This window comes from the organism of the source record quoted next, unplaced genomic scaffold, assembly GCF_019419815.1.
Source record: "Pyrus x bretschneideri cultivar Hongxiangsu unplaced genomic scaffold, Pyrus_bretschneideri_v1 Contig66, whole genome shotgun sequence".
Taxonomy (NCBI): Eukaryota; Viridiplantae; Streptophyta; class Magnoliopsida; order Rosales; family Rosaceae; genus Pyrus; species Pyrus x bretschneideri.
The window spans coordinates 779,896-804,511 of record NW_025999805.1 but is presented as its reverse complement, the minus strand read 5'-3'; the positions used below and the strand labels follow the sequence as shown (position 1 = coordinate 804,511).

The following is a 24,616-nucleotide window of genomic DNA, read 5'->3' as shown; positions in this document are numbered from 1 at the left end:
AGCACCAGAATAAAGAAATTTCACTATTGGCAAAAAGTTTCAAAAATAGCTAAATTAAAAAACAATGACATCGATAGTTACTTTCAGAAATAGTTGTAAATAATTGTATACTTTTTGAAAAGTAATTTGTAGCTTAGCAGACCAATTTAATTTTGTGTATACAAGTAAGCCTTCTCTCCTTCATTTGATACCACCACACCACCTCAACCAGCATGTGAAGAAGCATACAGAGCAAACATCCCAAGTTTCTTAGCATCATTTCCATCTTTTGTAAACACTTGTTGTAAGTATTTTCCCTTGTAATCTTTTGTATATCAGTAAAACGGCAAGTTTACATATTCAAGCACTTTTCCAATCTTAAGCTTGTTTTTTTTTACTTTCTTTCCAGTCTTATGTCATTCGCTCGTCAAGAGTTAATATCTATAGAGAATCACAATCCTCCGACACAACATTCGCAAAATATATGTGTAGACATGAATTTAGCTGATATGCTCTTCAATGGTGGCTTTAATATGGTTTATATCAACACTCTGGTTGGCTTGTTACGCAAAAATGTTCTGTTTTCTGGATGGTTTGATAATCCACACAAGATTTGTGGCTCAAAATCAATGATTTTGAGCCATTTACCTTTGCACCTGATTCCTGGATATCGCTTGTATTAAATAAATAAATAAAATACAAAAACGGGTGGTATGCATCTGCACAGAAATCCACATTGGGATCAAAACTCAAGCTTCAATCTTTTTATTTTTGTTTTCAAATATAAAATATCCCCGATAACTTTTCTTCACATTTTCATGACAAAAAAAATGATTGAAACGTGTGATGTGTTCACGTATATTTGAGAGACCACTGATATAGCCAATCTCGAGTTCGTGTTTCTTGAAATTTTGTTACAAAACGCAGTGAAAGTAAAAGGTAGGAGGTGAAATAGATAAAAGGATTTGACTGAAAATAGTGACATGAAATCTCATAGATTGGAGCTTCAGTATCATTACATGGCAAAATGCACATGAGAATCAGAAAAATACAACCTGAATTAAAAGAAAAGCTTTCTCGGAGACGGTTTTGATGAAATGGTGGAGGGCGAGGTTGAGGACTTTAGGGGAAGGGGAATCCCTCTGCTTTCTTGACCCCCAGCAACCTTGTCAAGCAGCTTTGCTGCCTTGGGGTCTGTTAGTAGTGTCTTCTGAAATGACTGCGAAAAGCCTGTTGCAATAATAGTCACATGAAGCTCTCCGTTGTAGCGATCATCCACAACAGCCCCAAATATTATGTTAGCAGAAGGATCTGCCAAACTCGTCACGACCTGAAAATTTACAATAGTTTGCAGACTTCATTAGGCCAAGGAAAGGAGCAAAGAAAAAAGGGCTACCAGCACCAACCACAAGCAATAATTTACGACTTCCCCCTCATCTTCGAAAATGAAAATGTAGAGGTAGGAGAATTGATTCCCACTATGGGGAATGGATGATGTAAATCCTGAGGAGCTGGTTCAAGCTCACTAAAGTTACTTTTTCCCTCGTTCCATATAACTGAAGAGACCACTTTTCAATATAGTCAATGCTCTCATTAGATTAATATGGAAGCAGAAAATTTTCAGGGTCCCTTTCTTCCTTCAAGATTAAAGCATAAAACCCAGTAATGTTACCTGAGACACTCTGTTGACTTCCTGCAGGGTTATGTCCTTTCCACCTGTGATATTATACACAACGCCAGTAGCTGATTGAATTGAAGATCCAATCAGAGGAGCCAAAGTCGCCTGTTCAGCTGCTTCTTCTGCACGGTTTTTGCTCGAGGAAACACCTACTCCGAGCATTGCAGTTCCTGAATTTTTCATGACTGCCTTTACATCTGCAAAATCCACATTTACCAGTCCGGGTATCTACATATAAAGGAAACAGCACTTTAATTTGCCTGAGATTATCAGAAAAAATATTGCGGTACTATAATTTGATTCAGTAGAAAGAGAATTAGATTATTCTGAGAAACGGATTAGTTTCAGCATCTTGGTCTCTCTGTATTCGCAAATTATCATGTACTTCACCAATGATAACCTAATTTACAATAGTGCAAGGCTATAAATCAAAATAGTTGTCAATATTTGAACTCTTATATGTTTCAGCATCTCAAGATAGTACTTACTGTAATTATGTCAGAAATTCCTTGCACTCCCTGACGTAAAACATCATCAGCAAGAAGGAAAGCATCTTGAAGGGGTGTCTGCTCATCAGCAATATCAAGGAGGCGATCGTTCGGTATCACTATTAGAGTGTCAACATTTTTCTGCAACTTTTCAATGGCCTCGAATGCCTGGAAGAAGCCAATGAATGCATGTAAGATTACTCCCAATCCACATACTGCTCATAAGAAAACTCAATGATAACCGAATAAATTCTAGTTTTACTTTTGATTATGTAAACTAATAAATTTTCAATTATGGTTCAGAGCTGGGGAACTTGGAAATTATTTTGTTGGACCTAGGGCTCACCACCAGCAACAGAAGTACTAAGGTCACTTCAATTTCGGTTAATTTTAAATTGGTCAAAATGTTATGATGATCTTTCGATTTTTTTCATATGCTATGTCCTAAATAAATGACTGTAGCCAATGTAAAATGCAGTCTCATAAAGCAGTAAAACAGAAGACAACGTTCCAAACCACATAAAAGTTAACTAACAAGATGTGAACCGTAAGTAGTAACTAATAAGCTCATGGTATCATTCAATTGTCTTAAGCATACTTGGGAAGGAAACATTTGTTTTTATATTAATTCAGGAAAAGTGCACAAAACAATTATCGACAGAGATCCATTTATGCAGCTACAAAAATTCAAGATATAAATGAGGACCAAATTGACACCTGCCTGCAAAGATCTTTTACGCCCTTCAAAGCTGAAGGGGTAGGTAACCACACCAACAGTCAAATAACCTGCCTCTTTGGATATCTGTGCCACAATAGGGGCAGCACCGGACCCTGTTCCTCCACCCATCCCAGCTGTTACAAAGACAAGATCTGAGCCCTTTAGAGCATTTGAAATAGCTTCTTTTGATTCCTCAGCCGCTTGCTCCCCCAAAAGCGGATTCCCACCGGTACCTGCATCTCTGTCAAATCCATTAAAATCATAGGCCTCATAGAGAATATAACAAGTCCTCATCAGCGATACCATTAACCCCAACATTTATAGGTGTAAATACTAAATGTGATACTAAACTATAGTATATAAATACATACATCATGCACCGATATACATGTACACAGACCACAAAACTATGGCTTTCCCAGATCGAAAAGAGTGTGCCTGACCTAGTCCACGAGTCAAAAGCTCCCCAATTTGAAGCGGGTACTCAGCAGCAGACTGCAAGAGTGCCTGAGCATCCGTGTTTATGGCGTAGAAATCAACACCCTAATGTCAACAGAAGCAGCACACTTTCAGTAACCAATTAATTGCAAGTAATTGTCAAAGCATTGCTAGTAATACATTCAGAAAAATTCCTTTTTTAAGTGTAAATCACCAATTTTCAACGGCTTACTAAAGTTCGTCTTCTCAGTAAAATCAATCCAGTACCAGCAACAAGTAAAGAAATTTAAACTTTCAAGTTTTTGGCAACTAAAATCACAATTGGCTTTGTAAAGTAAACACAATTATAACACATTGCAAAAAAGACCCAAGAATAAATATACATGTTAATGAACATATTTATGCAGATTTACAACTGGGATTCAAACAAAAAACCCAATTACAGTCTCAGAGAAAGAGAGAGAGAGAGAGAGAGAGAGAGAGAGAGAGAGAGAACCCACATGTAAACCGCTGCCAATCATGCGATTAACGGCATTGTTGCCACCTCCGCCGACCCCAACGACCTTAATCTTGGCCGATTCCGTGGGCACAAAGGAACAGCTGACGACCCCAAAACGGGAACGCTTCCGTGGGCTACTTCTCTTGCCGCTCAGAGGAATGTATGTTCCGAGGGAAGGCAGTGCCTTGTGGTGGTGAAATGCTGCGGCAATTGAGGACGACGTCGTCGAGATTAGGTCGTTCGGGCTTGTCCATGCAGCCATCGTCGTTTTTCCGTTTGCTTCTCAGTGTCTCACCGTCTCACAGATTTACACAAATGAGGGTTGGGGTTTTTAGGGTTTTACAAAATTAGAAAGGTTTTTTTTATTAATATCCCACTGATTGTTGAATACACCATACTTAATATTTATTGTTAGATAACTTATATAAAATGGCTATTTAAATCTTAAAAAGTAAAGAAAAACAATTATTTTCTTACTATGCCTCAAATCATTTAAAACGATCCTAACCACCCATAAATTATATATAAGTTTTTATGCACCTGCACTCATATTGTGAGGGTAGTTTTGATTAGTAAGAGGGGTGTATTAACATATTTTTTAGTTTAAAAAATAAATGTAGGGTGTTTTAAATATACGAGGTGTATTCAACAATATTTGAAATGCTAATAAAACAACCAAAACGAATTTAAACCACATTAAAGAAAAAAATAAAAAATAAAAAGGGCGAACATCGTAGCGTAAGCTTGTAACTAAAAGCATGCCATTATAATGATGGGTTCTTTTATAAAAGTCAAAGATAAAAGAATCTTAACTAAAAAAGAATCCAGAGCTGAACTTGCTCAAACTTGTTCCATTTACTTCGCATTTATCCGTTTTTGAATATCTTGACATTGAAAAATGAATGAGGGTACATATAACATTTAACATGACGTAATGTAGAGCAACAATGCCAAACGAATTCGACGTTTACACTCCAACATTTACATACAAATCCAACACCAGAAGATACTAAAAACAATCAATTCGACTAAAACTTGATGTTCTCTGGAGCCAATCCATCATCCAAGTGCGAAGTAACCAAATGAGGCGATATATGCTTTTCGAAAAGCAACTTCACTCTCCTTCATTTAGAATAGGGACTATGAGTGGTTTCATTTGTGCAAGATATACAATTGCCCACCTAACAATGCCAAAGATTACAAATATATGATGTCAGGTTGAGTAAAAGGGTAGAAAATTAAATAACCGAATGCCATCTCTTGAGCTACACAGTAAGCCAAAAGGAAAAATTGATTGATATCATCGAGGAAACTTCATCCCATGAGAATTACACACAGAAATCATATCAAAGTTTAGAAAACGTAAACTCAACGGGCACCAATTCATCTAGTCTTTATATCTTTATAGCAAGGCCGGAGTGCAAGAAGGTTGACTCAAATAGGCATTAACTTATCATGCACAATAAGTCGATCACAAACTCTTCCTACGCTATCACTGCACCACATTACCGTCACCATTTTGCAGCCAACCTAACCAGGGAATAAAGGAGGGGTTTTTTTGTTCATTTCACTTGGAAAGATGATAGACAGCACAAGTACACTACCATGATGGGACACGTTGTCACTAGTGTGGGTGGATTGGCTGTTGCAATGAGTGAATGAACATACAGGCTAAGTTCTAAAGCCCCTCTAAGGAGGATTTTCTGTCTGAGGCATCCAATCAATGAGCTACACAACAATATTCTCATTTTCCCCCTCAATCCAGACGACTTAGTGCAGAATTTATGTTGACAACAAAATGGAAATAACTCTCTCGTCGAGCATAACTGGTTGTTCTGGATCTAGAGTCTGGACCAAAAATCTTACGTCTCACTCACTACTGAATTATCAAAAACCTTGCTACTGATGACGAAGAGATATATATATACGATAATATGTTACAGAAGAACTTACATCATCCAACAACAGATCGTTGCTGTAATAACCAATGTTAGATGGAACCTGCGTAAGAATATAGCATTCAGTATTTTGCACAAACAAGCATGATTTTATATCAAAAGAAACTGCAAGGAATTTTCTCAAACCACTCTTTATTTTAAAGGACGGCATCATATTCGTAAGCAGGCAAAACATAAAGACTCAATTAAACTGTGAAAGACAAATATTAAGCTATTTTTTTCGCAAAGAAATAGTAAAGACTACTTATCCTTATAAATGCTATCATTTTAAACAACATTGGATAACAAAGAACTAACAATCCGAGGCCAGGGGTCGTGAAGGCCCACACGTCAGTGGCTTAACTCTAAAGATGATCCCAGGTGGAATAAAGTTTCTGAGTCCCATTTACACATGAACCGGTTAGTTCCATGACTGAAAGTCTTAGTAAACACATATAAACCATTGAGACTAGACTACCCAATGATACTCAAAAATTAGCAAAAAACCAACTAAACAAATTTAACCAGTTTTCATAGAAGTTCGCCAGCATCGAAAAGCTTGGATCTTTGCATTACGAGATGTGCATAGCTCTCCAACATCAGATATCAAAATGAATGAGCAGTGACATAACCAATTAACTTGTAGAATAGTACTTGTAAGCAAATTTACATGAGTAAAAATTGCTTAGCTCCCAAATACAAAACATTCCTTAGGATCTGTGTGATCATATACCTAATAAATTCAGCGGCTAGATACATTTTGGTAAACAAAGAAAAAAAAAAAAAAGACCCAACATTTTAAGGGATATAGAGAGCAAAAAGGTGAAATTGGATGATGGGGAAACTTACAAATTAGCAGAGGGTCCTCTGTTGCAGCAAATTCTGGTACATAAGGACGCAATAATCCCAATCACAATGAAAATTAGGGTCGTAACTAAGAACCCCATGTTGGATTTCTCTTCGATCTTGATCCCACAAACACAAAAGTTCAATTTCTGCAATACAAGATTGAAACAACAAGGAATTCGAACGTGATTTAGGGTTTAATAATTGTAAAGGCTAATTTAGATAAACAGGAAAAAAATAAAGGCCAATGATTCAGCTTGAAAAAAGTAAATGGAAACCAACGGGGCTGTTTGGCTGCCGAGAAAATGTGGAAAAATAAATCAACGGATAGAAAATATTGGGATCTTAAAGTCGATTTGATGAATTGGGAACGCTGTCATTTGGAGGAAAACGAACATGGACCTTGAGACCCAAAAAAAAAAAAAAAAAAGAACTCGGAGGTTTAAGTCCAAATATAACTCGGGCTAAAAAGTAGTCCATTTTTAAATGGGCTTTGTGAACTCTCCGATATGGCCATGCTCTCAAGTTTTTTGTTTGGATAAAGTACAAAAAATTACCTCAACTATTGATATCACGACATTTTCATACCTCATCTTTTTAAAATGACAATGTCATATCTCATCTTACAAATTTGTGCCAATGTCATACCTCCGTCAGTTTTTCTGTTAAGTGCTGACGTGGCTAGATACTGGGGCCACTCACTAATCCAACTAGATTAAAATATAATTAAATATATTTTTTAATAATTAAAAATTAAAAAAATTAAAAATAAATTTTTTTTATATATAAAATTGTGGATTCACCCTCTCCCCTCTCTCTCTCTCGCCTCTCTTGTCTCTCTCTGGACACCCACATGCATCCCCAAAACTTTCCCACCCTTCCCATGCATCCCCCCCAACCTTCCTCCCCCTCACTCTTTCTTCCCCCCGCTCCCATCTTCTCTGTGCAACCTCTCCCTCCAAAAATTCTCCCATCTAGAGCCCTTTGACCTCTCCGTCTCCTACCTCTGCTTCGCCACTCTCCCGCCCCGCCACCCCTCCCTCTCAATCACCTACCTCGCCGTTAACCACAACCTCTTTTACGCCACATCGGGCCACGAGAAATGACTCTAGATCTCCCCTGCGTCGAGCCTAAAGATTTGGCGGGACTCAGATCTCCGCTGCGTCAAGTCGGTCAAGGCACATGAGGACGCCGTGAATGCGTTGGCAGTGTCGAACGACGGGACATTGTACACTGGGTTGACGGATTGTCGGATTTGGGTGTGGTCCAAACAGTTCAGCCTGTTCAGGGAAGACAGAAGCTAGGTGAGATCTAGGTTGGGTGGTTCTAGTTTTAAGTTTGGAGCGGGGTGGGATCTGGGTTGGGTTGTTCTAGTTTTGAGTTTGGGGAAGACGGGGAGCGAGAGGAAGAAAGGGTGAAGGGGAGGAAGGTTGGGGGGGACGGATGGGAAAGGTTTGAAGGATGCAGGTAGGTGTCCAGAGAGAAAGAAGAGAGAGACGAGAGAGAAAGAGGGTGGTGGAGGAAGGTTGGGGGGGGACGGGTGGGAAGGGGTTTTGGGGATGGAGAGAAGAGAAAGAGGCGAGAGAGATGGGGGAGAGAGAGAGAGAGAGAGGAGAGAAAGATTTAATATAATTTTTTTTTATTTTTTTAATTTTTAATTATTAAAAATATACTTAATTATATTTTAATCCTGTTGGATTAGTGAGTGGTCCCCACATCTAGCCACGTTAGCACTTAACAGAAAAATTAACAGAAAAACTGACGGAGGTATGACATTGATACAAATTCATAAGATAAGGTATGATATTGTCATTTTAAAAAATGAGATATGAAAGTGTCGTGACACTAATAGTTGAGGTAGTTTTTTGTACTTTACCCTTTTTGTTTTTATGTCAAATCGTCCCAAGTCTTTTATTTGAAGATTGAATTTGTAAACAAAATTTTGTAAACTAAATGATATAAAAGTTGACGATTGGATTATTACTTAAGTGTTGATTAACGAGCTTATTTGATGAAAGGATGGCGACCAATTTAGAGCAACATAGCAGCAGATGCTAACACAAAACAATAAAGAGGACATGGATGATCTGTTGCTGCTCGAAATTAAGTTACACACCATGTTCTGACAAACTAAAATTTCCATGATGCAAATGGATTGGCTTGAATTACTTAAGGGTCATTTATTAACTATTTCGTTTCCGTTTTTAGTTTTTGGTTTTCAGCTTTCTTTTTTCAAAATTGAAATCTTGTTTGGTTACTATTTTAAGTTTTCAGTTTAAAAATGAAACCTGAAAACTCGTGTCTTCAGTTGAGTTTTTATTTTTATTTTTTAAACTGAAAATTAAAAAATACTACCAAACAAAATTTTAGTTTCCAAACAACCCTTTTAAGTTAATATTTGGATTTTTAATACTTGTGAACAACTTTTAAATGCAGAGCAACTGGCATGATGCATTCTGCTATGCCATTCTTCAATTAAAAAAGTTGTGAGATTTTGTCACATGAATTTGTAGTAGTTTGAAATGTTGGAAATTAGTTTTTATTACAAGATTTCTTACCTGTTAAGTTTAGGATTTATTGCATATTGAGGATTATGTTGTGGCTTATATTTAACTGACAAGGGAGAGAGAGAGCACGATAGAGTGAGAGTGGAGAGAGTGGAATTCGGCCCCATTATTCTAGTTTCAACTAGAAAATAGTTTATGTCTAAGATTCTAATCTTCCATAGGGGTGATAGCCTCCTGAAAGTTAGAAACCTTCATCTTGGTACTCTCCGGTTCATCCACCTGCATAAAGTTTGATTCAAACTTCTTACAACGAGAATGATATTTAGCTACAACCTTCTGGAGAGCATGGCAAACACAAGACCAATGGTCCTTTGAACCACAGCAATAACACATGTATGCATTCATGGTTTCAGGTGTTTTGCCCTTATTCTTGAAGTTTGGGGCCTTGGGAGCAAGTTTAGGTGCTTTTGGGCTCAATTTCCTCCCTCAGATGGGCCTTGGCTCTGTTGACCTTGACAGGGTGGCTTCTGGCCGCCCCTACCACGCCTATGTTGGCGTTTTGGGAGTTGGTTTGTGTTGTAGTGTACTTCAGGCATAGCAGTTGCCCCAGTAAGTTGAGCTTGATGATTCTTCATCAACAGCTGATTCTGCTTTTCAGCGAGAAGTAAAACAAAGATCAAATTCGAAAACTTAGTGGACTTCTGACACCTATATTGTTGTTGCAGGGCAATATTGGTAACAAATAAGGTCGAATAGGTATTCTCCAAAAGATCATCTTCAGTCAAGTTCTTGTTGCAGAACTTGAGAAGTGATCGGATTAACTTCAGAATTATATTCATTCACAGACTTAAAGTCTTGAAAGCACAGATGCTGCTAGTCATGTCTTTCTTTAGGCAAGAAGATGTCCTTTTGGTGATTAACGCGATCAACCAAAGTGACCTAAAGTGCTCGTGGATCTTTTTCAACAAGGTACTCAGTTTGCAATGCATCATGAATGTGTCTTCAGATGAAAATCATAGCAGTGGCTTTATTAGCTTCACAAACAGAGTTGTCCGTCTTATCTTGAATGGCGGGACACAAATTCTTTGCGGTGAGGTCAAGCTTTACATCTTAGACCCACTTGAGGTAGTTTCTTCCAAATACCTCTAAAATGGTGAAGTCGAGTTTGTTCAAATTCGACATCTTCCTATCACAAAATAAATGGACAAGATGTGGTTAGTGTAATGGAGACAAAAAAATCAATCCATTCACATAGGAGTAGAACATATAGGTTCTAATAGACATGTATTGGTTTAAATTTACATGAAAAAAACTTTGGGTTTTCATGGGTGATGTTTTTAAGGAAAACTTCAGGTTTTCAAACAAGGCATGTTTCTTGAAACTTCAAGTTTCAAAATAATTATGAACTTCAGGTTCATATGTTCATACAGACAAACACAAATATATATATATATATAGAAAATATGCAAATAGATCTTCAGGTCAAGAATTATAATTGAATTAATTATTTGAACTTCGGGGCTAAATTAAAGTGTTGGTGAAAAATTATAAAACTCATAAGGCCTAAAAAAATAGGCATTTAGACTTGAGGCCCAAAATGATGGGCCAAAGCCCACGAGTGAACTAAGCAAGTTAATACTGTGAGATCCAGGCCCAAAATTGGGCTGGAGTATGCACGGGTTGATCAGGCCCCAAAAGAATTGGGCTATGGGCTCATTAGCAGCAAATGGGCTGCAGGAATAAGCCTAAAAAAAATAAGGGGCCCATACGAGCACTGATCATGTGCTGCAATGAGCAGGTCGGGGCTGTAAGCCCACTCGGAGGCGTGCTTCGGTGCTTCACGGTGTAGTGCACCAATGTTCCAACTTCGAGCTAGAATTTGGTGCGACACAGACACAGATACACCAACGACAGGCTAGGATCTGGTGTGACGTGAGTAGGGGACTTCGTAACTTTCGGGCTGGTGTCATGCTAAGGCCGCTGCATGTGAGCCCAAAAGAGAAAAAAGAAAAAAAAATTCTCAGGCCGAGTAGAAACCAAGGCCCAACTGGGCTCATATTTTAGCCAAAGAACACCCCAGCTTCGCTAGGTGTGGTCATCAAGGACGAAGGCTGGCACCGCTGCTTCAGGTGGTCGTGTTCTAGTCAAAATAACTCAAAACAAGTTATGATTTTGACATGTAACCTAGATGGTGTGACAGAGAAGATGTCGACGTCCAAAAACTAGGAAAAATCCTAGGATTTGAATATGGGTTTTCGAAATCCAGGGAGATTCATATGAATCTCGGCCAAAAACAAGGTCAACGAAGACTATAAGTTATCGAGGATGGCAGCCATGGTGGTTGGGCATGGCTGCAAGCCATGAGTGTGACGCCTTGAAGGGCATCGGGGTTTTTGGGTTGCGTTCCAAGGGCTCGGAGCTTCGGGCTCTAGTTGTGATGGGTTTAGGTTCGAAGAACCCAAAATAAAATTTTAATTTTTTTTCAAATTCAATTAATTCAATGTATATTTAATCAAATAATTTAATGCATGGACATATATAAGATGCAATTCATGGCAATATCAATTCACATAATTCAACAATTATGGATATAATGCATACATAATTTATGTAGAATCTAAAATTCGAAAAAAATGTAAAGTTGAGTTATGCATTATGGTGAATGTTCATACTATCACGCTGCAAAAATATCGAGATCAAAATCGTTGTTTTGAAAGAACCTGATTGTGTGATGATATTGATGAAATTGTTTGATGTAGAAAACTTCCACATCAAATTCCTAAGTGTAGCAGTGGGAGAGTGATGATAACGTGTTGTGGCCTATATTTAACTAACAAGGAAGATAGAGGGCACGGTAACGAAAGAGTGGATGACACACCCAGACCATAGTCAAGGCATGCTAGCCGTCACCCTAAGATGACGTAACCAAATAGAGATGTGAAGCATGCAAAATAAGGGTAAATTTAAACCAAAACTAACAATTAATTATTCTGAAGTAGCGAATGCGCAGTACTGGGAAGAACCCATCAAGCACAAATTTTCAGAGCTTAGATGACATAAGTAGTGCAGTCGAAACTAGTTAAGTACTTAATTTACAACTGAGAAAAATCCCTACATTATTTATGGATATGTCAGAACCGCAGGATATTCCTTGTACGCCACAAAATAAATTAGCTAACTAAGACCTGTAGGGGCGAAAAACAGAAGGGTGAGTGGGCAAAAACAAAGATTTATAAAACACATTTATTTTCTGAACATACTAACCCCTCGCCGTAAAACATGTATAATTTCCAGAAAATCATACTACATATAAGTATGAAATCAAATGCAAATCAACAGTAAATCCAGAAGTATGCCAAATCATAATATCTCAACACTAGTATAATAAAATCAGGTGCTCATCAATCTATGCTGACATATGAGTTCATGCAGAGGATTTCTGACATGAACAAGACTGAGTGTAATCATAATATACGCTTTAGTGATACAATCATGTGAAGACTGACATTATTTGCGGTCACATACGAGTCGAAGTTGCCTATTACAACCTGTACGACAGGACTGGCACCTACTTGGATCCAAGGCGAGCGTGTGGTGCGGATGTGAACATACATATGAAAGACTGGCCCTGGCCCTGGGCGAGCACTAACACCGGGTGTAACAATGTATGATGAGCCGGTAAAATGCATATGAACATGCCATGACAGTATATAAATCTCAACCACAAATTAACATTTCTAAAATTAAATAAAACATGGCATGATAGGCATAAATCAATCCAAAAGCATATGTGGAAACTATAAAGTTTACACACACACACACACACACACACACACACACACATGAAAATAAATGCCCACTCATTGATACGTCGATGGATCGTAGCCTCCTAGCCTCGCTTGTCCTCGTACCTCCTTGGGGTAATTCTCTCTTATATGTGAAACAACTAATAATAATTAATTAATAAGGACATATGCGAAAAAGCTAGGAAAACCCCCCATAGTTTGCTCAAACAATATACAAAAACATTCTCCATGAAGTCAAGGACCCGTACACGTCAAGCACACGCCGGCTAAAGGCAGGACGCTCCCTCACGTGGCACCTAGCCCATGGCCACACGCGCGTCCATTCGCAGGTTAAAGCTGATTAAACCAGGGAATATTTCGTCAGACTTGACGGAATATTCTGTTAAATAGTAATGGAATCTAACGGCGTCAGAATATTCTGTCAACTTTGATGAAATATTCTCCTTCTTCTTCGGTGATCCTCCGTCGTTGGCCGTCGTCAGCTGCCGGCAGCGCCACCGTTTGGTTTGTCGGATTCTGGAAAAACACGCCGGTTTCTGGAAAAAATATCAAAGCTTCATATCTTGCTCATTTCTCAACCATTTTCGACGCACTTTATATGGAAATGAAGCTCTTGAAGAGTAGAACAAGTTTGTACCTTTCAAAAGTCCAAAAAGTTGATGGAAATGGATTGAAATTAGCTCGAAGCTCTCGGACCAAATTTCGAATCCTTGAACCCGCTTGTTTCGACATTGACTAAGCTTTAACTTTAAACTAGGGACCTCGGGGAGTTGTGAGGATGCTTCCAAAACCTTGTAACACAGCTGAAAAAACATCGCGGGAAAACTCACCAAGTTGGAGCTTTTGAGTTGTTCCAAGTTAGACACTCAAAACTCGTCCACTTCGCGATTGATTGGTACGGATGTGTGTTGTGGGGATGAGAGGAGCACGATGGTAGTGTTTTAAAGGTCGATCTATGAGGTTTGATATTATTGTGTGTGTGTTGCAGAGGGAAAAGAGTCACAAGCGAGGGAGAGAGAATGAGAAGATGAGAAAGAAAGAGAGACAACTTTCTGATTGGGCAAAGAGAAGAGAGAGGGAGTTATGTTTGATTGGTTGAGAAAAGTGAGAAGAGAAATTGATTGGTGAGAAAAAGTAAGGCACGGGTTAGATTTTTAAAAAGAAAAATGATAGGGTCTTGTACAGCGGAAATCATGTGAAATCTAACGTGCCTTGTAAAAAATAGTGGTTTTCAAACACTGAATAATTAACACGCACGTGTACAAAATCTACCCATTGTTAACATAATTTAACTAAACGTAACTTTTTGGTTACAAAACCGTTTTGGGTCTAACTTGAGCTCACACGATCGTAACAATAAGTACTAATTAATTACAATAGCGAGAAAAATAAATTAAAAGCCGAATAAGTACGTCCACGTCAGTTTCCACTTTTGTCAAAAATGGCATAAACGTCAATTTACACACTTGGGGAGAAAATTACATAGAAAATTAGGGACAGGTCGTCACAGTGGAGAAAGATGTGTTTGTAGGGTTGTGTAGAGGATGTGTTATTCCCCCTACGCAGTGCCTTTATTTATAGTAATAAGGGAGAGAAGAATCATTCTCCTCCAAGGAATACAAGTCCTAACAGGGAAGAATAACTAGAATAAAATCTAATCTAAAATTTACACAATCACACTTAAATATAAAGTTTATAATAGATTAGGGTTTGTTTTGATTTATTTCATAGTATTGCTCATTTGTATTATTATAAATGGTTGTGCTACCTATACATCCTTTATACCTTCCACATACACTCTGTTAATTTCTATCATTTGATTCTCTTCAATTTATTCGATTCAACGGATAGAAATTGAGAAAGATGTGTAGAAGGTAAAACCGGGTTTGTAAATAACATAGGGTTCTCCATTTGAAGAAGAATAAAGAGTGTGAAATACTTTGTTTAACTTGATATCATCAGGCCACTTCATACTACGGTTTAGTGGTATTCCTCTTCACTTGTAAGTGAGGTTTTAGATTCAAGTGCAAAACATCCGTGATAATTATGATCTAGAGTTTTGGTTGTTTTCAATGCTAGGGAAACCAAATGTTTAAATTAAATTTGCAAACCAAATCAAGTCTCATCAATAAAAAAAAAATAATAAGCACGTTAATTAACACTTAAGTAATAATCCAATCATTAACATCCACATAATTTGATTTATAAAATTTGTCTCCATAGCATTACCATTTGGGTTATATGGGTTCGGATTTGAGTTATGCTAGATTTTTGTAGTTGCTTGTGCAGATTTTATCCGCTTTAACTTGGTTTTTTATAGATGTTATTTGTACAGTTATGTTAGATTTATACTTTGTACACGTTGTCTTTTTTTTTTTTTTGAAGAAGAAGAAGAAAAGAGACGGTAGCGATTTTATTCATAATATTAAGCAAGCATACAATCTTAAAGGAGATCATCCTGAATAGGAGTTGAAGGCACCTTAAACTAACAACTAGAAACAGTAGAAATTAAGGCCAACGTGGCCATTCTACGTGCCAATAATTTGACGGATTTACATATGTGACTCACTCTCGCAGAGATGAAGCTTCGTAGGCTAGTTTTAACATCCTCAATCAGTAAACCAGTGGCAGAAGAAAGCCCACAACTAGGGCTGCCAATAGCTCGAACCACTTGTAATGCATCACACTCTAGAACAACGTGCTGCCATTGTCTTTGAATAGCCGAATGCAATCCTTCACGAGCAGCTAGGATCTTAGTAGTGTAGGGGTTGGTCATGTTGGGAGTTTTGCAAGCGAAACCTCCAGTATAGCCACCTGCTTTGTTGTGAAAAACCACACTGATACCCCCGCACGTTGAATTTGCACAGAAAGAAGCATCAACAGTTTAATATTATATATATCAGTATGCAATTGTTGGTACTGAATAATCACACACAAACTGTAATAATCACGCACTGATGCAATTGCGGCAAATCGCTTGACAGACAAGCAATATTAAATAATTGCAGTTTACAAGTAACAGTATGCAGTTTACAAGTAATATTTAATAATTAATTGCAGTTTACGAGTAATATTAGATAATTGCAGTTTACAAGTATCAGTGTGCTGTATACAGGTAATATTTAATTATTAATTGTAGTTTACCAAGATAATCAACCTCAGACAATAATTGACAGATAAGCAATACTAAAAATGTTTTGGTACTGAATAAAATAAAGAAAATGCAAAGAGTCAAAAAAGCAATGGACGAAGGGCAAGTTTTGCCTTCTCAGAAATTCAATGACAGGACTTGAATAAAAATATAAAAAAAATGCACAGAGTCAAAATGCAACGACAGGACCCGAATAAAAAAAAAATGCAGAGAGTGAAAAAATGCAATGAACGACAGGACCCTAAAATTCCACTTTCAACACAGGAAAAACTACAATTCTTAGGGCTTCCAAGGTACTGTAGAAACAGATTGTAAAATTTGCAATTATATTACCACACCTTTACGGCTTTAGATTGTGAAATATATTGCAGAGATATACCAAATATTTATATGATCAAATATAACAAATAAAATGTATAATCATTATCAAATTTATGAAAATTAAATTAGGAAAAGGGAATAAGAATATTTAGTCTGTGAACCAAAGAGAGGCGCTATGTCGCTGCCCTAAAGTCGTAGACATCTCCCTACATGCAAGTTATGATGGTGCCTACAACTCCAAGATACAACCCAAAGCCTCATAAGATATCTGATCCGATATGCACGCCAACGGCAGACGGGATTACCAAGTAGTGATCAATTGCCCAAGAATTATAAAGTATGAATGTAAACTAACAAAGATGTGAGAACTGAGGAAGACATAAAAGTTTTGCATATTATGTTTTCTGTCTAAGGTTTCTTATTTAAAGAACTTCTCATACCCTTTTAGAAAAAGAAGTGTTATTGGCACTCCAAAATTCTCATTCTACACTCCTCACAAGTGTATTTTTCTTTCTAAATATATAAAGTTTGGAGTGTAGAATGAGAATTTTGGAGTGCCAATAACAATTCTCTTTAGAAAAGGATTATGACTCTTCAAATAAAACACAACTCTTAAATATTAAAAATAAATAAAATAAAATAAAAATAATTTTTGAATCTTTAAAATAAAATATAATTAAAATAATTAAAATAACCAACAGTTTATTGGTAAAAGCATTTGCACCCCCACTCAGGTAATTACTGTCCGTATTTTGATAGTTAATTATATCTTAGTGAATAGTAATTGTGCGAGTGCATTTTAACCTTTAAATGAATTGTTTAGACAATTGGTATAAAAATTATTTTTTTTAATGACAAAAGATAAAGGGATCTATGTTTAATTTGGGATCCGGCACTTGTCATTATCTGAAATTATAATTTTTTGTGAATATATTTTAAATTAGATTTTTAACCAATCTTGCAGCGACACATGTTGTGATCCTGTAAGAATTTAGATTTCCAATAAAATTTTAATCAATTTCGTCGCACTACGTGTCGCTATTTGTTCATAATCTTTGTGGATAAATTTCGATAAGATTTTCAACTAATCACAGCGTGCCACATAACATTATCTACAACCTCATCATTTTTTTTTCTCCATATAAACCCTACATCCAATCTAAACTCAGACACCAAAATCAAAATCTCTCTGAATTTTTCTTCATATTGTATAAATCTAGAGTTCTTACAATGTCTTCTTCAAGGGGATTGTTAGAAATCAAAGAGCAACATAAAAAATTAATTGAGCAAGAGAATGAATTGTTCGATTTCCAGGAGCAAGAAAATGAATTGTTCGAAATGGAAGAGCAAGAGGATGAACATAGAAGGAAAAGAGATGCACATACTTATCGTGTCGTGCAAGCTATGACGATAATCTGCAAACCCAGTTGTTCTTGAAACCTCAATAAAAGGAGAGAACAACGAGGTAAGTATGTCTTGAAAGTTTACTTAGTCCCCAATAGTGTCTACTATGATAGGTGACCCTTTGGGCCACCTGCATTTGTGCATACCTAATCATTATATATAACTCTTTGCAAATGAACATGTATATCAAATATCACTTTTTTATATCTTTAACCCTCTGTGTAGTTAACACGTATTTGAAACATCATCTTTAAAAATATTTAGTGAAACGAAAATTGAAATTGAATTCCATTTAATGACGGTACAGTTTGCTACGAAGCTAAAAACTGATGGGGTTGCCTAGAGTACGATGGGAACTTTGTAGATTTTGTGTGGTGGAAAAAGGTTTGTGGCGCTTGGCCCACATGCAGGAGAGGTTATTTGGGCTAAGGAGATTTCTTTCCGGATTCTTTTTGTTAGAATTTTGAAAATTTTCTAATCACATCCATTCATCGTATATCGTATGGTCAGAAATTATTATAAATTTTTTTATTTAAAATTAAATATAAACAGTAACTGACAAAAACTAATTACACGATATACGATAAACAGATATAAATTAAAGAATTCTGAAATCCTCACAAAGAAAATCCGGACATGATTCTATTTGGGAGATGGTCCACCTAATAAGTTAGGCAAAAGTACTATTTTACTGTCTATGTGTATTATTTTTATAGTAAAGATAAGATCTACATACATTACTGGCTATATTTTTATTAAAGATAGTATAAATAATTATACAAATAAAAAATATGTCTACTACTCAAATTAACGGGGTAGCTATAAGTTGTTTTATACGTGTGGGCCCTAAGAAACACGTAATCCGGTCTTCATACTCTATAATTTCTCCGCAAAGAGTAGCCTGTTCCATTTTAATAACAAAGAAAATATAGAAAACTAATAAAATATGTCTCACAATTTTTTTTATTCAAAAACACATAACGAACTTTTTTTTTATATTGAATTTGTTTCATTGAAAGTCAGGATTATACGAAAAAATATTATATTGAAGTTGGCTTCATTGAAAGTCGTGATTATAAGTTGAAATTTGCCTCATTCAACTACTTCTTCACTTACCGTCAATAGTTTTAGTTTTTTTAATTAGAAAGTAGCTTCTACGTGGGGCAGTAGAAAAAAGTAGAACTCTTTAAAAGGTTAGGATCTAAAGACACATTTTTTACATACATTTTTATGAGACTTGTTTTTTAATATTTTTTAAAGCATATAATAGAAATTGTTTAGGATTGAGAAAATGCTGGTAATTGATGAAGAAACAGTTGCTGGTAATTTATGAAGATACAATTACGGGTAATTTATGAGGAAACAGTTTTCGATAATTTATGAATCAAACTTCAACTTAATTATGATACCATCAATTGCGCCCAAATTCAATATAATTATGATAGTGTCATTGCTCCCTTGTTTTTGTCCTTGTAATTTAAAAATTGATTGAGTGTAATTGATTAAAATTTTGTTATGCGAGCCCTTTTCATCGAAGTTCCTTTATAAATATGAATACTTTAGATTCACAAACGAGAGACTTAAGAACAAGCCTTTTTAAAATTTCACTTCAAATTTCAAATTGGAGACAAGTGTGTCGTGGACTCATATTCATTCACATAATTGTCAATATTATTCATATTATAATCACGAATTTAACCATCGGTTGTGCCCTCATAATTATAAGGCTAAATCGGATTAATGATTCCCGTGGTGATAAGGCTAAATCGGATTAATGATTCTCATGGTGATAGGGTAGTTGGAAGATAGCTCTCGTGGTGAAAAAATTCTGATTTAAACCCTCATGGTAAAGTCCGTTATGATTCAAACCCAAAATTAACATTTCCATCAACTCTCTGTTAACTCATTCAACGTTCATAACCAAAAGGGATAAAAAAAAAAAAAAAAATCGATCTCATTCATCCAAGGCTATGAATTCTTTACTCATGCTTCGATTTCATTCAAAGCTCTTTGTCCATCAGAACGACTAGATTTTTTAAAACCAGCATGAGCCAATTCAAGTAACATTGAAAATCTTAGTTATCATTTTTTATGTGGAAACTTTAATTGAATTGCTTGTTTGTTAAATTAATAGAAAACTAGAGGCGATATTGGGAACGCCAAAACTCAAGATCTTAGCTGAATTTTTTAAAACAATTCTTCAATCTGATTGATAACGGAGAATCGGAATTGATCAACAGAAACTGGGTAACAATGAGATAGGTTTGAATGTTGGTGAGGAGTGATTCGGAATTGAAACCAGCTTTCAAAGTTTGGATATTTGTTCAGCAACAATACCATGACCAACGAAGGGAAGCTAAAAAGCTCGAGAGAGAGAGAGAGAAGTCTGGATAGACAATGAGAGAGAGGATGGATGCAGAGAAGCAGGTAGGACCCGGTGGGAGCGGGAGTCCAACATAGATTAGAGTCATTAGACTTTTGTATTCTGGCTTTTGATGTTAATAATCGTCATCTCATGCATCAGCTAAATGGGAAATTAACATCCCATAGGATTCTTGTAAATCAATCTCATGTAACTATTTTTACAGAGGAATGAAGCAAAGGAAATCAACGCTTCCAGAAATACTTTCACATCTTAGTTTGGTTTTCTACATAGATGTTAACAGAGAGTTGACAGAAATGTTACGTTTGAGTTTGAATTCTAACGGACTTCACCACGAGGGTTTGTATCCGAATTTTTTCACTACAAGGGTAATCAGAGGGTCATCTTCTGATTACCCTATTACCACATCGAATATTAATCCAATGCCTAATTATAAATACATTGAGTATGGGTTAACGATTTCACCAATAATTCATAATTAATGGAAAAAAACGTTTTGATCACATAATGCAAGCAGCATAAAAGGCTATAATCATGAAAAAAAAAATAACTACCAAATCACGAATCAAACCATAAAACATTCAAATACAAAACTATGACAACCGAAAACAGGCATATAGTATTAAAAAAAAAAGGAGTTTTAACGAAAAACCTGCGGTACTGTTCATTTTAACCAAAAACGACATTTTTACACTAAAAAGTCAAACCTAGTAATATACATTTTACCCTTTATTTTGTCATTATCGTTAAAACTCAAAGTTTTCAAACACTTTTCATTAGTTTTCCTTAAAAAAATATAAAGTGAGCTGGGGACAATTACGGTTTCCTCGCATTCGTCCCCATACATACCCAAATTCTCATTTTCATATAACCGTATTAAAAAATTTCGGTTTCCTAGCATCCGTCCCCATATATACCCAAATTCTCATTTTCATATAACCGTATTAAAAAATTTCAAAGTTGCTTGTTAAAGTCCAAAATGATAATTATACAATGTTTTAGCTCTTTAGCCATCAATCATACTTATCTTCTGATTAGGAAAAAGTTAATAAAAAAACTTCTCTCAATCTCTTTCGGACCACAATCTGGTTTGGTACTGAGGTGATTCTGAAAAAAGCTGATATCAAAAAAAGCTGGGAGCTGTTTTTGTGTTTGGTAAACATTCAGCTTCAGCTTTTTTTCACAGTTTTGGGTGAAAAAAAGCCAAAAACAAGAAGCTGCAAAACCAGCTTTGAAAAACTGGCTTTTTTTTCACATCTGTTTTATATAAAAGTTTACCAAACACTATAATACTGCTTTTTTTTTTCAAAAGCACTTTTACAAAAAAGTTTACCAAACACTCTGCTGCTTTATTTCACAGCTGCTTATTCTCACAGCACAGCAGAAGCAGCTTTTTTTCAAAGCACAGCAATACCAAACCAACCCCACCTCCCCCACTTCCCACTCTCTTACAAAGGTCTATAAATAGGGAGAGCCAAACCACATTATACTACACAGCAATCCTCTCTTATATACAACCTTCAGAAACCATTACTGTGCTTCCTTTGTATTAATATTGTTCGGAAAATTATGGCATCCTCAAGGACTTTTCTTCTTCTTGGCCTAGTCTTTGCTGTTCTCCTTCTCTCCTCTGAAATCTCAGCTCGTGAGTTTATTCTCCATTTTTTAACTAAAACTTGTTTAATCAGTAAGTAGAGCGAAGGAGTAAAAACATCATGTCCTCAAGTGCATGCCAAACAAAATTGTCTTCCAAGCAACTTGAACAATATATATCTTAATTGGTTGGAGAACGAAACATATATTGCTTCTAAGAACTTCTGAATCGATGTAAAAACATGCTGTTAATTATTCATTTTGTATGTACTGCTTGTGGCTTTTGTACGTGCATGCATATCTTGATTTTAGACCTTCATATAATTGTTAAGTGATGTATATATATTTCAACATTTTATTTCTTCTCTATTTGTAAAGTTCTACTCTCTTTTTTCACCCCTAGAGGACAGCGTAGAACAGGCCAGCGACCAAGCTAAAGGCCATGAGCATGGACATGACCACGGTCACGGAGGGCATGGACATGACCACGGTCGTGGAGGGCATGGACATCACCACGGTCACGGAGGTCATGGCCACGGCCATGATGGAAAACTGGGAGTTGCAGAGACTCAAACAAAGAATTAGCCAACCTCTTAGCGTCTATGTGTGTTGTAAGAGTCGTATAATATGCAATAAAGTTGTATTGGTTGAGTAGTTTATAAACTCTCAATCATATATAGGCAGCCTTTAAGCTTTATCTTGTATTCGCTTAATCGATCACCTTAGCATGTGTTCTCTTAATCGATCATTTTGGTATGTGTTGCGATGTGCTTTAATTTTCTCAGTAAATATTTGCAAAGTTAAAAATGTCAAGCATTTCAAGTCTACTATTAAGGAGTTTCTTTGGATACTCATCATTTTGGTGACAATATTTTTTTCGATTATTGGGCTTGTGATTTAAATTTGGGACATCTTCTAACATTAGGAAGTGAAGTACCACTTCAATACCATTAACTCGTTCGTCCGATCATTATTTGGTTAAAGAATTATTTTGTGCACTGTTGACAAGGGGTTTGGAAGCTCTAGCTATGGTAAAATAAGAAGTTAGCTGTTGAGCTATACAAATACACGCTATGAATGAGGTGGTGATTGTATTGTTGAAAGGTCCATACTAATTTTCAAATTCTAGTGGATGTATTCGAAACTATTAGTTCTTTTGTTTTTCTGCAAACAAATATTATGGAGGCAACAACTTTATAAAATGCATGGGTAGAGATTCTTAATCAATGACGTACAAACCTTTACTTATTTAGAAACCATTCTCAATACTTAAGGAACCCAAAATTCTACCATCATGGGAGATGTATGGACCAAACTGTTAACCTAAAATTCTAACCTATTTTGCTACCCTTTCTCGCCACTTTTCCTCTCTAACTCTAAGACTCACTCCAACCCTTGGGTTAGAACCTAAAATGTTCCCCCCCCCCCCCCCCCCCACCCAAAAAAAAACCCAAAAAAAAAAAAAAAAAAAAATTCTAATCTATTTTGCTACCCTTTCTTACCACTTTTCCTCGCTAACTCTAAGACTTACTCCAACACTTGCGTTAGAACCTAAAATGTCACCTTCCCTTCCCCCAAAAAAAGAAACTTGCTCCAACTATTTGGCCAAAAATCAGCTTTAGGCTAAAATTGATTTTTGGGCAAACTTAACCCAAGAAACCGACCAAAGTAAAGCCCCTACCCACTCTTGTGCATCGACGCGCCCATGAAATAGGTGAGCCGCAGCCAAGCAAAGTGCGAGATGCACGAAATGCGCCAAGGCTGACAATGCGCGAGCCCTAGGTTGACGCCAATGTCAGCCACAATCAATTAGCCCAACTACTATAACAATTTAAAAAAAAAATTATTTATATTAGGATAGTCTACGTAAATTTTATTTTTCAAACAATTATTTTAGACAATAAATTTTGACACACCCCGACCTGGAATGTCCACTTGGACTTCGAACCGAGCCGTGCTGGCCAACACCTGGAAGGTGACAAAGCCATAAAGTGTAGTGATGTGGAAAATGTGTATAAACTTAAACCTAAAAGTGCCTAAGTAATAGAGTGTGTGGTGAGCGGGAATGAACCTATTTCAAATGTGATGTCAGAGCATAAGTACAGTACAGTAAGATAGGGTGAGAATTATATCATCGAAGGTAATCGTCTACACCAAGATTTGCCAAGAATCCTCATCGACATGTAAGCTCAGCAATAAAACCTGGAGGGGCGAAAAACAAGGGTGAGTGGACCTAGAAACAAATCTTTGTAAAAAATCATTTTCAAAAACATAATAACCCCTCGTTGTAAAACCATTATAATTTCCAAAATATACAAACTACGTATAGTAAGAAAATACTTACCGTAGCCTGCAAAATCTCAAGAATTCATTATGGCATAATATCTCGTAAATAAGGGCATGACATCCATAATCACAAAATCTCACATAAGCAACATATCATATCGGGTGCTCATCGACACATGCTGACACACGAGTTGATGTAAGGGTATTCTGACATGAACAAGACTGGGTGTAAGAATAATATACATTGTAGTAATACAATCACGTGAAGACTAGCGCTATGTGGAGCACATACGAGTTAGAGTTGCCCATGGCAACCTGTATGACAGGACTAGCACCTACAATGGATCCAAAGTGAGCGTATAGTGCAATGTGCACATACACATGAAAGACTGGCCATGGCCCGGGCGAGTACCAACACCAGTGCAACAAACGATGAACAGATAACATCAATATAGTCATGCCACAACCATTCACCAATTCTAATCAATATCATACTATTCATGACCATAAATATAATCACGGCATCTCCTTATAGTAAGCTTACCTGTGCATCCCGTAGGATTATTTCATGGTAATTGCATA

General features: G+C 36.5%; 2 protein-coding genes and 1 long non-coding RNA gene across 3 annotated transcripts; 1 reads left to right on the top strand and 2 right to left on the bottom strand.

Annotated features, from left to right (window-relative positions):
* Nucleotides 1–943: 943 nt before the first annotated feature.
* On the bottom strand, nucleotides 944–4,171 carry LOC103951429 (cell division protein FtsZ homolog 1, chloroplastic). The gene is made up of 6 exons (XM_009362791.3): nucleotides 3,802–4,171; nucleotides 3,307–3,406; nucleotides 2,867–3,096; nucleotides 2,146–2,313; nucleotides 1,652–1,885; nucleotides 944–1,309 (listed from the first exon to the last, which is right to left on the bottom strand). The coding sequence occupies exons 1-6, from the start codon at nucleotides 4,060–4,062 to the stop codon at nucleotides 1,040–1,042; spliced, it is 1,263 nt and encodes a 420-aa protein (XP_009361066.2). The 5' UTR covers nucleotides 4,063–4,171; the 3' UTR covers nucleotides 944–1,039.
* Nucleotides 4,172–4,631: 460 nt separating this feature from the next.
* Nucleotides 4,632–7,020, bottom strand: LOC103951430 (V-type proton ATPase subunit e1). The gene is made up of 4 exons (XM_009362793.3): nucleotides 6,866–7,020; nucleotides 6,587–6,732; nucleotides 5,754–5,801; nucleotides 4,632–4,981 (listed from the first exon to the last, which is right to left on the bottom strand). Exons 2-4 carry the CDS (start codon nucleotides 6,682–6,684, stop codon nucleotides 4,915–4,917), a joined length of 213 nt encoding a protein of 70 aa, XP_009361068.1. The 5' UTR covers nucleotides 6,685–6,732; nucleotides 6,866–7,020; the 3' UTR covers nucleotides 4,632–4,914.
* A 14,563-nt stretch (nucleotides 7,021–21,583) lies between these two features.
* Nucleotides 21,584–22,575, top strand: LOC125472192. Its single transcript, XR_007254112.1, has 2 exons — nucleotides 21,584–21,800; nucleotides 22,152–22,575. It is a non-coding gene; the product is annotated as an uncharacterized LOC125472192 (long non-coding RNA).
* The last annotated feature ends 2,041 nt before the right edge of the window (nucleotides 22,576–24,616 follow it).

What these genes read in the sequence shown, in the direction of transcription:
- LOC103951429 (XM_009362791.3), bottom strand. Translation starts at nt 4,062, where the DNA reads ATGGCTGCATGGACAAGCCCGAACGACCTAATCTCGACGACGTCGTCC. An exon ending in GAATTTCTGACATAATTACA is followed by an intron (nt 1,886 to 2,145) that starts GTAAGTACTATC and finishes CTTTATATGTAG; the next exon opens with ATACCCGGACTGGTAAATGT. An exon ending in AAGTCAACAGAGTGTCTCAG is followed by an intron (nt 1,310 to 1,651) that starts GTAACATTACTG and finishes GTAAATTTTCAG; the next exon opens with GTCGTGACGAGTTTGGCAGA.
- LOC103951430 (XM_009362793.3), bottom strand. Translation starts at nt 6,684, where the DNA reads ATGGGGTTCTTAGTTACGACCCTAATTTTCATTGTGATTGGGATTATT. An exon ending in AGAGGACCCTCTGCTAATTT is followed by an intron (nt 5,802 to 6,586) that starts GTAAGTTTCCCC and finishes ATTCTTACGCAG; the next exon opens with GTTCCATCTAACATTGGTTA. An exon ending in ACGATCTGTTGTTGGATGAT is followed by an intron (nt 4,982 to 5,753) that starts GTAAGTTCTTCT and finishes TGGCATTGTTAG; the next exon opens with GTGGGCAATTGTATATCTTG.